The 14,716-nt window shown below is 39.6% G+C and overlaps 1 protein-coding gene across 1 annotated transcript in view; it reads left to right on the top strand.

Annotated features, from left to right (window-relative positions):
• Positions 1-14,716, top strand: part of LOC126183278 (uncharacterized) — a 292,135-nt gene that overhangs the window by 258,634 nt on the left and 18,785 nt on the right. The window contains exon 11 of the mRNA XM_049925101.1: positions 11,952-12,339. Within this exon, the coding sequence (XP_049781058.1) occupies positions 11,952-12,339 (388 nt within the window). The remainder of the gene's footprint in view (positions 1-11,951; positions 12,340-14,716) is intronic.

Genomic DNA, 14,716 nt, shown 5'->3' with positions numbered 1-14,716 from the left:
GTGAGTTAAATAGTGAAGAGGTACGCTACAGTTAAATTGCTGGAGAGAGCAAAGAATAACTAAACGAAATTCTATAGATTTGCTGCGGCAAAACGTAAACAGAAAATACGACTGTACGATCTTTTCACGTTTTCTGCTATATTACTTAACGAAAAATGAAACCTTTAATGGTACGCCTAAAAGGCACACTAATACACCTATTTACCATGTAATCAGTACTAAACTATATGTTTTTATAATCTAAAATGACATATTTTTACGAGAACACCAAAACTTGCGCAAGTCGCCTGGCTGCAGGGCTGCCAACCATGATGAACTCATCCTGTTATCAACAGTTGCAGCTTGAACAAATTTGTGCTCTTTTAAAATGTTTGAAAATGGTAGGCCTATTCTCATTCAAAATAGTCATTCTCTAGTTTCATTGTATTATTATGTGAGAAATCGATTATTTTTTAGAATTTTCAGATGCTTACAAAACCACATTTTTGCAGATTTTCATAAGTTACCAGTATGTATGTTGTGGATAACTTATTTTGTATTAAATCAGTGTTTGTGATTCACAATTACTGCCAGAGAATATATCACTCCAAATTTCAGTGTATATTGATGTAATAAAAACCTAAATTTTTGAGAATTTTTGGAAGTTACCATTGTCCTGTACATAATCTAACTCATAGTAAAATGACATTTGTGATTTAAGTATTGTAGCAGATGTTGTAACTAGCTTATTGTATTACAGTTAGTTGTTGCTTTTAGAGGAGTATGCATTATCTACATTTATCCTAAATTAGCTCTATTTCTGAGTTTGTTGTCGTCTATAATTAACAATAAAAAGTTTTAGGAAGATAGTAATTTTAACCACAGGTTTTTTTGTTGTCTTAATAGAAATCTCCTTTCGTATATTTGCTTTAGTTGTATTGGATATTAATAAGTTTTGAGCTCAACAGTTTAAAAGATAATCAAGAAGCTTAGTTTAAAATTATTTGTTCACTGTCCTGTAATACAGTGCACCAGCCACAGTGCAACCCCACTGTGAATGCTGTTCTTCAACACAGGATGAGCTGGTCAATGTCGGTAAACAACTGGAAATTGCCCTGACTCCTGTCAAATGATTAGCAACTACTGTGAATGTGTGTTGGAAGAGTTCCCAAGAGTCATATACCTCTGGTACAAAAGGTACCTCAAGTACTATCCTCTCATGTGGATTTTGTCACTTCTGCAGGATGTACAGGATCATTACTCCTCCAGTCGGTTGGGAGTGGCATGCCAACGGTAGATATAGGTGTCCTGTACAGGGAAGATTGGGACCAGGATGCACTCTGGATGTTATACTGATCCCCCAACCAACAAGTTCGATGTGTTATCTTTCACTGAAACTGAGTCAATGGGATGCACTTTCCCAGTTTTTGGAGAACCTGCTTTGTCCTGTGTCAAGAGGAAGCAAGTGCAAAATTGTAGGGGTCTATTAATCATTGGCAATTCAAACATACAGTGAATGATGGTGCCCCTTAGGGAAATCACAGCAAGGGGCAGGAAAGAACACTGGGTGCATGCAGTGTTTATGTCTGGGGGTCTCCTTCAGTGTGTTGAAGAGCCTATTCCGACAGCCATTGAGGGGCCAGGATGCAACCAACTGCAGGTTCTGGTGCATGTTGGAACAAATGATGCCGGTTGTCTGGGCTCCAGTGTCAGAAGGTTGAGAAGATGAGCTTTGCACACAGGATATCACAAAGACTCACAGTTTGCAGCATTGTCCCGAGAACTGATCATGGCCCTCTGATTCTGGATCGAGTGAAAGGCCTGAACCAGATACTTTGATTGTTCCGTGACAGCTAGGCTGTGACTTCCTGGACTTGTGCCATGAGGTTCAGAATTGTGTGGTCCCCCTAAATGGGTCAGGTGTGCACAACACATCAGAAGCTCCTACCCAGGTAGCTGACTGCACACAAGGCAACTCTCCATCTATTCAAAGTAACCACAGTAGTTGGAGACTAAGAGGTATAAATGTAAGATTCAAAATAATGCACACCCCCCCTCCCCAGGCAAGAGTATTAAAATCTTATTAGTTAACTGATGAAGCATTCACAGCAGAGTAATAGAGTTTGAAGAACTCCTGAAAAGCAGTTAAACTTGCATAATACTAGGTACAGGAAGTTGGATAAAACCTTAAATTGATAGCTGTGAGATTTTGGGGGGAAATCTAAGTGTATATTGAAGGGTTAAGCTAATGGGGAGTGGAGGCAGTGTATTTGTCTTAGTAGACAAAAAACTCAAATCCTGTGAGATAGAAATTGAAGCTGCATGTGAAATTGTTTAGGCAAGACTCCATATCAGGGGTGGGCATAAAATGGTAATTGTATCCTCCTGTCACCCAACAGAATCACCTCCAGATGTAATTGAAAACTTTATAGAAAACATCAGTTCATTTATGTGTAGGTTCACCAATCACACTGTAATCATCTAGACTATAATCATCCACAATCAATTGGGAAAATTACAGTTTTGTTAGGGGTGGGTGTGATAAGACATCCTGTGAAACATTACTAAATGCCTTCTCCAAAAAGTACCTAGAACAGATAGTTCAGAACCCCACTCATAGAAATATATTGGATGAAATGGTTGTGACAGCAGTGATCAAAAGACAACTGTTACACACACACACACACACACACACACACACACACACAGTAAATTAGATAAAAAAGCAGTAGTGTCATATCTCAATGAGAAACTTGAAACTTTTAGCACAGGGCAAGAGCATGTAGAGGAACTATGGCTCAAGTTTAAAACAAATAGTTGACCATGCATTGGGTGGATATGTACCCAGTAGAACTGTTCATAATGAAGGGACCCTCCATGGTATGCAGTCACCATAAAGAAAATTCTAAAAGAACAGAGACTACTGCATAATAAATGTAAAACAAATCATAGGACCATAGAAGAAAGAGATGTGCTGAATGAAATGCATTCAGTTGTAAAGAGAGCAATGTCTGAAGCCTTCATTAACTACCATAGCAGGATATTGTAATCCTACACTCAACACAAAGAAATTCTGGCCATATGTAAAGGCTGTTGATGGCACCAAATTTAGTGTCCAGTCACTTGCAAATAAGACAGGAGCTGAACCTGAGGGTAGCAAAACAAAAGCTCAAATGCGTAACTCCATCTTCAAATGTTCCTTTACAAAGGAAAACCCAGTGGAATTGCCCCAATTTAATCCTTTTACCACTGAAAAGATGCATGCCAACCAGCATGGATTCTGAAAACATCGATCATGCAAAACCCATCTCATACTTTTCTCACATGACATACTGAGAGCTTTGGAGGCAGTCAGATAGAAGCAGTATCTCTTCATTTCTGAAAAGTATTTTACTCGGCACCACATCTACACTTACAATCAAAAGTATGATCATATGGGATATCATGTGAAATTTGTGTCTGGATTTAAGATCTTTTGTTAGTGAAGACACAGTGTGTTATATTAGATGGAGAGTCATTGTCAGGTGTAGAAGTAACTTCATGAGTGCGCCAGGGAAGTATGTTGGGACTCTTACTGTTCATGTTGTTTATTAATGACCTTGCAGACAATATTCACAGTAACCTCAAACCATTTGCAGATGATGGAGTTATCCATAATGAAGTACTGTCTGAAAGAAGCTGCACAAATATTGCCAGATCTTGATAAGATTTAAAAATGGTGCATAGATTGGAAATTTGATTCAAATGTTCAGAAAAGTAAAGTTGTGCACTTAAAAAAAAGTGATACAAACAAACAAAAATACAGTAACCTATGGATAAACTGTCAGCAAATCAAATTTTGAGTTGGCAATCTTGTACAAATACTTGGATGTGTAACACTTTGTAGAGGTATCAGTTGGAGTGATCACATAGGCTATGTTGTGGGTAAAGCCAGTGGTAGACATCAGTTTATTGTAGAATACTTTGGAAATGCAATCAGTCTACAAAGTAAGTGGCTTACAAATCACTTGTGCGACCCATCCTAGAATATTCTCAAGTGTGTGTGAACCATACTAAATAAGACTGACAGGGGATATTGCATGTGTACAGTGAAGGGCAGCAGGAATGGTTACAGGTTTATTTGGCCTGTGGGAGAGAGTTAGAGAGAGATGCTGAAAAAACTGAACTAGTAGACTCTTGAAGATAGATGTAAACTATTCCTAAAAAGCCTATTTACAGATTTTTGAGAACCAGCTTTAATCTATGACATAGGAATATACTAGAACCCCCTAAATACTGTTCCCATAGGGATCATAAGGAGAAGATTAGATTAATTACAGCACACACAGAGGCATCTAAGCAATCATTCTTCCTGTGCTCCATACATGAATGGTATGAGAAGAAACCTTTATAACTGGTGTAGTGGGACATACCCTCTACCATGCACTTGACAGTGGTTTGCAGACTGTAGATGTAGAACAGGGCTAAAGGAGAGGGAATAGTCATCATCAGAGGCTTACTTAAAACCTGAAACCCATAAATTTCATCTCTCATGTTAAGCTTTTTCATATGTGTGTAATCATTTGTACTTTATGATGGAGATCATTTTGTTTCCTGTAGTGATTTTAGAAGGGTGCAGTGTGCACATAAGAAACACTTATAAATATCCTGCGTTTCATAGGAAATCAGAAAATATTAATAAAATTTTGTTTTAGTACAAACCCCTGCTTAAAATGTTTGACTATTTCTCAAAAATATTTTGGCAGCTGAAACAAGTTTCTATAGACTGGTAGAGGGAATAGGTCTGAAAAAGAGAGTTTTAATGAATTCTTAGGTATGCACATTGTCCTTTTCTATGCATCTGAAACTGTTCTGATATTAATGTGTAAATACTTTTGGTTTGTAACAGGCCTTTGCAAGATGATTGGTAGCCAACTTTATATACTTAGACTTTAAATATAAAGGGCAGCCACATGATAACAAAATATGTGGGGGAAAAAGAAAGCCGGCCGGAGTGGCCGTGCGGTTCTAGGCGCTACAGTCTGGAACCAAGCGACCGCTATGGTCGCAGGTTCGAATCCTGCCTCGGGCATGGATGTGTGTGATGTCCTTAGGTTAGTTAGGTTTAATTAGTTCTAAGTTCTAGGTGACTGATGACCTCAGAAGTTAAGTAGCATAGTGCTCATAGCCATTTGAACCATTTGAAAAAAGAAAGAAAACTGTATATTATTTGAAAAGTAATCACCATAACTGTTGATGCAGTCATCCCACTGAGACATTAGACGGGCAATGCCTCCATGGAAAAATGTTTGCAGTTGCCTACGGAATCACGGTTGTAACCTGCCGTGCACCTCTTCATCCGAAACAAATCAGAGTGGCCACTGACATCTTTCTTCATGGCTCCAGAAATATCAAAATTGTATGGGGAGAGATCGGGACTGTATGACACAGGCTGCAGAAGTAGTGTATGCTGCAGAAGTTTCACTGGAAAGCCCTTACACATCCTCCATACAGTCTCTATCTCTCCCCATGTGATATCCATATTTTGGTACCCTGAAGAGAGACATTCACGGTTGACGATTTGCTTGGTACGAAGAGGTACACACCTGTGTACCATTGTGGTTCCAGAGGCAATCGCAAACATTTTTCCATGTAGGCATTGATGGTCTTATCTCACTGTGGGATGAATGTATGGCAATTACTTTTGAAATAATAAACAGTGTACTTACTTTTTTCCATCTGTTTGTTTACATTTGGTTGCACCTTTGACTTCAATTTTTTTCCTGTATCCATTACAGCTCTATCTCATAAAATTAACTGAATGGAGATAAGAGAGTAAAAGAATGCAATATTGCTACCATGTTTCTCTCGGCAGTCAACACAAAGAGACTGAATTGTAAACTGTAAAGGAGATGAATTTGTGCTTATTAATAAGTGATCAACAAGTGAAATATTTTCATTCATTTTCTGTTTGTTATCAACTGAAAGAGCTACCATAAAACAAGGCCCCTTTAGTAGATGACATTCCCTCAGAACTGTTAATACCTTGAGAGAACCATCTGTGATGAAACTATACCACACGAAGTGCAAAATATAAAAGGGGCGTTAAAAATATGCAAACACCACAAACTCGACACATTACCATGTCTAATATGGTGCAGAAAAAGTGTTTTCATTCAAAACAGCTTCCTGTTATCTTGGAATGAATAAATATAGGTTTTGTATTGTTTCAGAGGGGATCTTTACCATTCTTCTCGCAAAACAGTGGCAAGTTCAGGTAAAAATGATGGATAGCAATCTTGCATTAATATACAGCTAGATATGACACTTCATCCTCATGCCCACTGGAGAACAAAAATTGGATAGTGGAATGGAACTGACTGGCCAAAATGGTCTCTCAATCCTTGGCTGTAAAGTGACCTTGCAAAGTATCATGGGGTCTATGGAATACAGTCATACGGCTGCCCGAATCCTCTTTGAACCTCCACCATGAATCACGTGTGGGATGTAAACTTGGCCAGAAGTTGGAAACAATGTAAAACAAGAGTTTTTTGACCAAACGAGTGTCTTTCATTGCTTCATAGCCCAGGTTTTATGGCTTCAGCACTGCATTTTTGTGTTACGGGCATTTGCCTCACTTGTGGAGTTGTTTTGGAAGTCCAACTGGCCCTACTGTTCCCTACGTATGGAGCTCTCTTCGGTGCTAACAGGGTTCGTGGGTATAACACTTAGTTCTGCAGTGACGTTTGCAGCTGTTGTCATCTTATTTTTCGAATCCTCTTGAGTGACTGTTCATCACGACCACTCATCACACACCTTTGTCTGCATTGTAACTTTGCACATGATTTTATGCTTTCCTTGTATGTAGTATAGATCATCGATATGGTGGTTCCTGAAACACCAAACACTTTGACCATCTTGGTTACGGAAGTACCCACCATATGAGCACAACCGTTTTGCCCAGGTTCATGTTAACTTGGCCCTGAAAGACAGGACTACACAGAATACTGTTCTGACCGCAGTTGACACCTGCAACATATTGGGGACATTGCACAGGTGTTATCCATGGTCAAATACAACAGCACAACCTGTGGGAGTGCCTATCATCTGCATTTGTGTTCAAGCATGCATTTCCTGTGGTGTTTTCATATTTTTCTCCAACACTTACATGAGATGGGGGAAATACCCTCTTGCTTGAAAAAGAATGTAATAAGTCCAGTGCCAAAGACAGCAGGCACTGGCAGGTACAAATATGAACAAAGTCTGTTTAATAAGGCAATGGTTGCAAAATACTGACATGAATTATTAACAGAAGAATGGAAAAACTAGTATAAACCAGCCTTGGGGAAGATCAGTTTGGGTTCCAGAGAAATGTTGCAAGATATGAGACAGTACTGGCCCTATGACCTATCATAGAAGAAAGATAAATCTACTACATTTATAGCGTTTATAGACTTAGAGAAAGCGTTTGACAATGTTGATTGAAATACAGTCTTTGAAATTCTGAAGGTAGCAGGGGTAAAACACTTGGAGCAAAATGTTACATACTACTTGTACAGAAACCAGGCAGCAGTTGTAAGGATCAAAGGGCATGAAAGGCAAGCAGTGGTCAGGAAGGGAGTGAGACAGAGTTGCAGCCTGTTCACAATGTTATGCAGTCTGTATATTGACGAAGCAGTGAAGGAAGGCAAAGACAAATTTTGTGACAGAATTAAATTTCAGGGAGAAGGAATAAAAACGTCGCAATTTTCTGATGATGTAGCAATTCTTTTAGATATAATAAAGGACTTGAAAGTGCAGTTGAATGGAATGGACAGTGTCTTGAAAGGTGGATATAAGATGAACATTAACAAAAGCAAAACAAGGGTAATGGAATGTAGTCAAATTAAACCAAGTGATACTGAGGGAATCAGTTAGGAAATGAAACACTAAAGCTAGTGGATGAGGTTTGTTATTCAGCAGCAAAATAGCTGGTTGAAGTAGAAAGGATATAAAAAGGAGACTGGCAACGACAAGAGGAGTTTGTGAAGAAGGGAAATTTGTTAACGTTGAGTATAAATTTAAGTGTTGAAGTCTTTTCTGAAGCTATTTATCTGGAGTGTAGCCTTGCACAGAAGTGAAGCGGGGACAATAAGCAGTGCAGGCAAGAAGAGAATAGAAGCTTTTGTAATGTGGTGGTATAGAAGAATGCTGAATATTAGATGGTTAGCTCACTAAACTAATAATGAGTTACTGAATAGAACTGGGGAGAAAAGAAATAAAGAAGGGGTCAGTTTATAGGGCCCTTTCTGAGACACCAGGGAATTGTCAATTTAGTATTTGAGGCAAGTGTGGAAGGTAAAAATTACAGAAGGAAACAAAAAGATGTGTACAGTAAGCAGGTTAAAATGGACGTGGGTTGTAGTAGTTATTCAGAGTTGAAGATTATTGTGCGGGGCAGAGCAGTATGCGGAGTGCTGCATCAAATCAGTCTTCAGACTGAAGACAACAGAACAACATTCATATTTAAAAGTGTTTCTACATGTGTGTGTGTGTGTGTGTGTGTGTGTGTGTGTGTGTGTGTGAGAGAGAGAGAGAGAGAGAGAGAGAGAGAGAGAGAGAGAGAGAGAGAGAGAGAGGAGAAGAAGAGGAAGAAGAAGAAGAAGAAGAAGAAGACGAATATTGTTAAAAGATCATGTTTTAACTCAAGCATGACATACTGAGAAAATTTAATACACAACTGCCATAAAAAAAATCCAATCTTCAGCCAAAACAGTATTGATAGGAAACAAGTAAACTCTTAATTCACTTTTAGGGACCTCTAACAATGAATATGGTGCAGCTCTTCAAAAACTCAAATTTAATACAAACCTGATGTGGCTTGAACACGAGAACAATTATATAAACTCTTATCTTGGCAATGTATGATATGTTATTGCCAGTTTGTTTACTTGTGTGGGAAATAAACAAAGTATTTGACACTGAGGAATGCCATTTGTATTTCCACATTTTGAATTTAGTTTTACTCCGGTTGGGGAAATCTGTTAATGTATTTGTTATATCTTGTGGAGAAGGAAAAAAAACTGTGAGAGAGCATAGTTCTTGACAAAATAAGACCAATGTTTTTATTAAAAATTTTTAATTTATGCTATTAAATGCCTTTGCAAGTAAGCCAAACTGAGAAGTAATTGACAAGTTATTCTCAGTAAAGTCTGTATTCTGTAATCTCCTTTTTTCTCAAATGTAATAATAATTTTTAAAAAATCCATGAACTTAGGCATTACAGCACTGTAATCAAACCTGAATGTCTTTATGGAGCAGAAATTTTAATTTTAAATAGAAAGAGGGATGTTGAAGAAATTCAAAAGCAAGAAAAATTATTAGGAAAACATTAGGGCCCAAAATTACTGATGGAGAAACTTATATGCTGAGAAGTAATGAGGAAATAGAATAATACACAGACATACATGGTGACATGAGTAAACGAAGACTTAAATTTTATGGGCACATTGAAAGAGTGGCACACCTAGGTTGACAAAACAAATAGCAAAATTGTACAAAAACAGAAGTAAGGCCAAAACTGTTCCAGTTAAATGGATCACTATGATCGAGGAGGATCTTGAAACAGCCGGTATAACTCACACAGACATTTCAGATGGAAAAATTTTCAAAGGATATTTGATTGGAAATCGTAAAACAGACTGAGGCTTCATTCTGAAACAACGTTTCAAATTTGGGCACAAAGGAAGGCCAAAAGTGACATTGATTGATTGTATCTTGCATGGTCCTATTGGGGCCCATACATGAATAATAATAATAAAAAAAAGAAGAAGAAGAAGAAGGCAGCACAATAAAGTGCACGAAAAGTTAATACTTCACTAGCCACACCTTCAAAGACAGAAGAATGTCTGCACTTTTACAATATACTTATTAGTTTGCTTTTTGACTGAGCTTGCGAGAAACTCTTTTGTCAAGAGCATGTCTTTGCTTACCAGTGGTTGAAGCAATGGTAGTTACGAAGATTCCAGACAGGGTCTTTTATAGTTCACAATCTTTCCCAGAATGTCTGAACGAAACAAAAAGGGCCAAACTGGGCATCCGGCAGCCTTGTAAAGACAGATACGTTTTCCCCCATTAACGTTATTGATATTATTGTAGATAGGTACTGTCAACTTCTTTTGGGTGAATCTTGCTGCGGGGACTGTTTGTGAGGCATCAGTAGTGATCTGCTTTAAGAAAGTGCAATTACTGAAAGGTAATGTATAATCTAAATACACATATCAAAAAGAGTTGTGCATCACCTCGATTCCGAAAGTTCCGGAACCTATACAGAAAATTGGAATAGAGATCAACATAAACATCATTTCTGCACTTTTTATTGCTCATGAAAACCACACATTGCACATCCACAGAGCGAGACCTTCAGAAGTGGTTCTCCAGAGTGCTGTACACACCGGTACCTCTTAATACCCAGTAGCACAGCCTCTTGCATTGATGCATGCCTGTATTTGTCGTGGTATACTATCCACACGTTCATCAAGACACTGTCGGTCCAGATTGTCCCACTCCTCAATGACAATTCGGTGTACGCCCCTCAGAGTGGTTGGTGGGTCATGTTATCCATAAACAAACCTTTTCAATCTATCCCAGGCATTCGATAGGGTTCATGTCTGGAGAACATGCTGGCCACTCTAGTCGAACGATGTCATTATCCTGAAGGAAGTCATTCACAAGATGTGCACGATGGGGGCACGAACTGTCATCCATGAAGGCGAGTGCTTTCCCAATATGGTTGCACTATCAGTCGGAGGATGGCATTCTCATATTGTACAGCCATTACGGTGCCTTCCATGACCACCAGCAGCGTACGTCGACCCCACATAATGCCACACCAAAACAGCAGGGAACCTCCACCTTGCTGCATTCAGTGGACAGTGTGTGTAAGGCGTTCAGCCTGACCGGGTTGCCTCTAGACACGTCTCCGGCAATTGTCTGGTTGAAAGCATATGCGACATTCATTGGTTAAGAGAACATGATGCCAATCCTGAGCAGTCCATTCGGCATGTTGTTGGGCCCATCTGTACCGTGCTGCATGGTGTCGTGGCTGCAAAGATGGACCTCGCCATGGACATTGGGAGTGAAGTTGCGCATCATGCAGCCTATAGCGCACAGTTTGAGTCATAACATGACGTCCTGTGGCTGCACAAAAAGCATTATTCAACATGGTGGCGTTGCTGTCAGGGTTCCTCCGAGCCATAATCTGTAGGTAGCAGTCATCCATTGCAGTAGTAGCCCTTGGGCGGCCTGAGCAAGGCATGTCATCAGCAGTTCCTGTCCCTCTGTATCTCCTCCATGTCAGGAAAATATCGCTTTGGTTCACTCCGAGATGCTTGGACACTCCATTGTTGAGAACCATTCCTGGCACAAAGTAACAATGGACACTATCAAACCGTGCTATTTACTGTCTAGGCTTGGTTTAACTACAGGCAACACGAGCCGTGTACCTCCTTGCTGGTGGAATGACTGGAACTGATCAACTGTCAGATCCCCTCTGATCTGTCTGTGATGCAATATCCACAGTCAACATCTCTCTTCAGGAGTTTTGGGAACTGGAGTGATGCAAAACTTTGTTTTGATGTGTGTATTATGGCAGAACAGATTTCAAAGAAATTTTTTCCCCCCCAGAGATGAGGTTCCTTGCAGAAGTAAAGCTGTGATGACAGGTTGTAAGTCATGCTTGGGTAGCTCAATTGGTTGAGCACTTGCCTGGGAAAGTCAAAGATCACGAGTTCGTGACTCGGTCCGGCACACAGTTTTAACCTGCCAGAAAGTTGTTTGTTAGTTAATTTATGTTAAACTGTAGTTTTTTTTGTGCAGTCAACTCTATTTCACATTATTTATGCTTTAATTTTTCATAATTCATTTGTTTGAAAGTTTAAATTACCAGAACAGTTGTGCATGTTATTTCTTGGTTGATATTTTCTAATTTTTGTCACTATCCATCAATATTACAGGACAGATTTCTAGATTACCTTGGCCTGAAGAACAATACAGAAGTCGATTCTACTGTACAACATAAGAGAACATCTAAAGATGTGAGATGGAAGGTTGCTGGCGTGAATTTTACTCGTTGCTGCTCCATTCCTGTGTCTTCTCCTCTTGGACTAGCTTTACACAGGAGAACAAAACCATCAACTGTTTCCTCAGAAGTTCATCTAGGAAAAGTGGAAAGACATTGTGTCGACTACACGGACTTTCTTCCACGAACGCGTGAAGCCAAGCATTCAGATGGTCCATGGCCTACCACTTGGAAACGAAATAAAACATCTACAAATACATGGGCACATATTTACAAATTCCCTAGGAAACATCTGAGGTGTCGTCCTCCTGTACCAGACACAGGTTAGTAGTTCTGTGGATTTTACTGCTTCCAGCTGCAAAATAAATAATTAATAGTGGCATTAACGTGAGAATTTCTGAATGCTATGTGATATAACTTTTCCAATCAGTAAGGTTTCATTGCAGTTTCTGTTGTTGTAATGCTACAATATTCATACATACAGATCTTAAAGTAACTTTTGAAACTGATATATTTATTCAGTGAGTTATTACCTGTACTCTGTAAATTATTTATTTTCCACCAAGGACTTAACATATTGATATATTTGTTTCAGTGTTGGTGGTGTGAAACATGTACAGGTACTTCCATTTGAAGTCAGAGACACGGAATTTTATCATAATGTCAACAGAAATCAACAACTGCATGCATATCAATTAAAGGATACTGATCTTCTACTTCTCTTATGTGTCACTTGTGTTCATGGTGATGTACTTCACCGGCAAATTTTTCTTCTCTGTGGCTATCTTGTAGATTTCCAAAGATAAATCATTAGCTGACTTTTAGGATTCAGCAGCACATTTGTATCTGTTGGATTCCAAAGCAGGCCATGAAAATCAGTGTGTTCTGGAATAAGATAGTTGATTGCTTAATTGTTGATGAGATAGCATATAAACAACAGGAAAATATTCCTAAATGGAAGCCGTAAATATTAATAAGGATATTTGTGAATTAAAAACATTACATTAACTGCATACTGATCTTGCAAGTTTTCCATTATTATTCTCCATTAAGGGGACAAGGGGAAAAAGGAGGGGGGGGGGGGGGGGTGATGGTTGCAACATGAAGTTTGATTGATCATACATGTAGTATATGTTACTGATGATAGAATTGTAGCAACCAGTCACTGTTTATGTTAACAAATTTATTTTGTTATCTTTCACTAGTTTGAGTGTGGCTATCTGCCAAAATATGAACATTATCTATCTATCTATCTATCTATCTATCTTCCTTCCTTCCTTCCTTCTTCTGTATACATGTAAACTGATGTCCTGTGCTGCACTTTGTGTGTTCAGGCTGATCTCAGGAACTATTATAGGTATATTGATCTGGTTTTGACTGATTCACTAGGAAGGTTCAGGAGCATGATTTATAAATATTCCATAGAAATTGCCTGAATGATGACAAATCAGTCCTTACCACAGTGAAAATTGGGCCATTGCCACGTAGGAGTCAGTACAGCCACAACAACTCCAGAGAGCAGTGAAGTTTGACCGAAATTGATGTTGGTGGTTTAGCAGTAAAGGACATGCCTGGAAACCAAAAGGTCACGGGATTGAATACTGGGCAGACCATTGATTTTTCACATTGCCTTTTAATGTTGCATTCACCTCTCAATGATGTGGTGATTTGCCAGAAACAAAATGTGGTTTAGAAGCAGTGTTAAACTGTAGATCCCCTTTCCATGGTTGGATAACTGGTTAGGGACATGCAAGTTACCGAAGTGACATCCAACCAAAAGACTTGTACCAGACCACTGTGCCACACAGTATTATTATTATTATTATTATTATTATTATTATTATTATTATTATGAGCTTAATCTGTAAGTTTGTGCATATTTTTCCTTATATACATCTTATAAATACACTCCTGGAAATTGAAATAAGAACACCGTGAATTCATTGTCCCAGTTAGGGGAAACTTTATTGACACATTCCTGGGGTCAGATACATCACATGATCACACTGACAGAACCACAGGCACATAGAAACAGGCAACAGAGCATGCACAATGTCGGCACTAGTACAGTGTATATCCACCTTTCGCAGCAATGCAGGATGCTATTCGCCCATGGAGATGATTGTAGAGATGCTGGATGTAGTCCTGTGGAACGGCTTGCCATGCCATTTCCACCTGGCGCCTCAGTTGGACCAGCGTTCGTGCTGGACGTGCAGACCGCGTGAAACGACGCTTCATCCAGTTCCAAACATGCTCAATGGGGGACAGATCCGGAGATCTTGCTGGCCAGGGTAGTTGACTTACACCTTCTAGAGCACGTTGGGTGGCACGGGATACATGCGGACGTGCATTGTCCTGTTGGAACAGCAAGTTCCCTTGCCGGTCTAGGAATGGTGGAACGATGGGTTCAATGACGGTTTGGATGTACCGTGCACTATTCAGTGTCCCCTCGACGATCACCAGTGGTGTACGGCCAGTGTAGGAGATCGCTCCCCACACCATGATGCCGGGTGTTGGCCCTGTGTGCCTCGGCCGTATGCAGTCCTGATTGTGGCGCTCACCTGCACGGCGCCAAACACGCATACGACCATCATTGGCACCAAGGCAGAAGCGACTCTCATCGCTGAAGACGACACGTCTCCATTCGTCCCTCCATTCACGCCTGTCGCGACACCACTGGAGGCGGGCTGCACGATGTTG

Source organism: Schistocerca cancellata, chromosome 4 (genome assembly GCF_023864275.1).
Source record: "Schistocerca cancellata isolate TAMUIC-IGC-003103 chromosome 4, iqSchCanc2.1, whole genome shotgun sequence".
Classification (NCBI taxonomy): Eukaryota; Metazoa; Arthropoda; class Insecta; order Orthoptera; family Acrididae; genus Schistocerca; species Schistocerca cancellata.
This window is presented reverse-complemented; position numbering and strand designations above follow the sequence as displayed.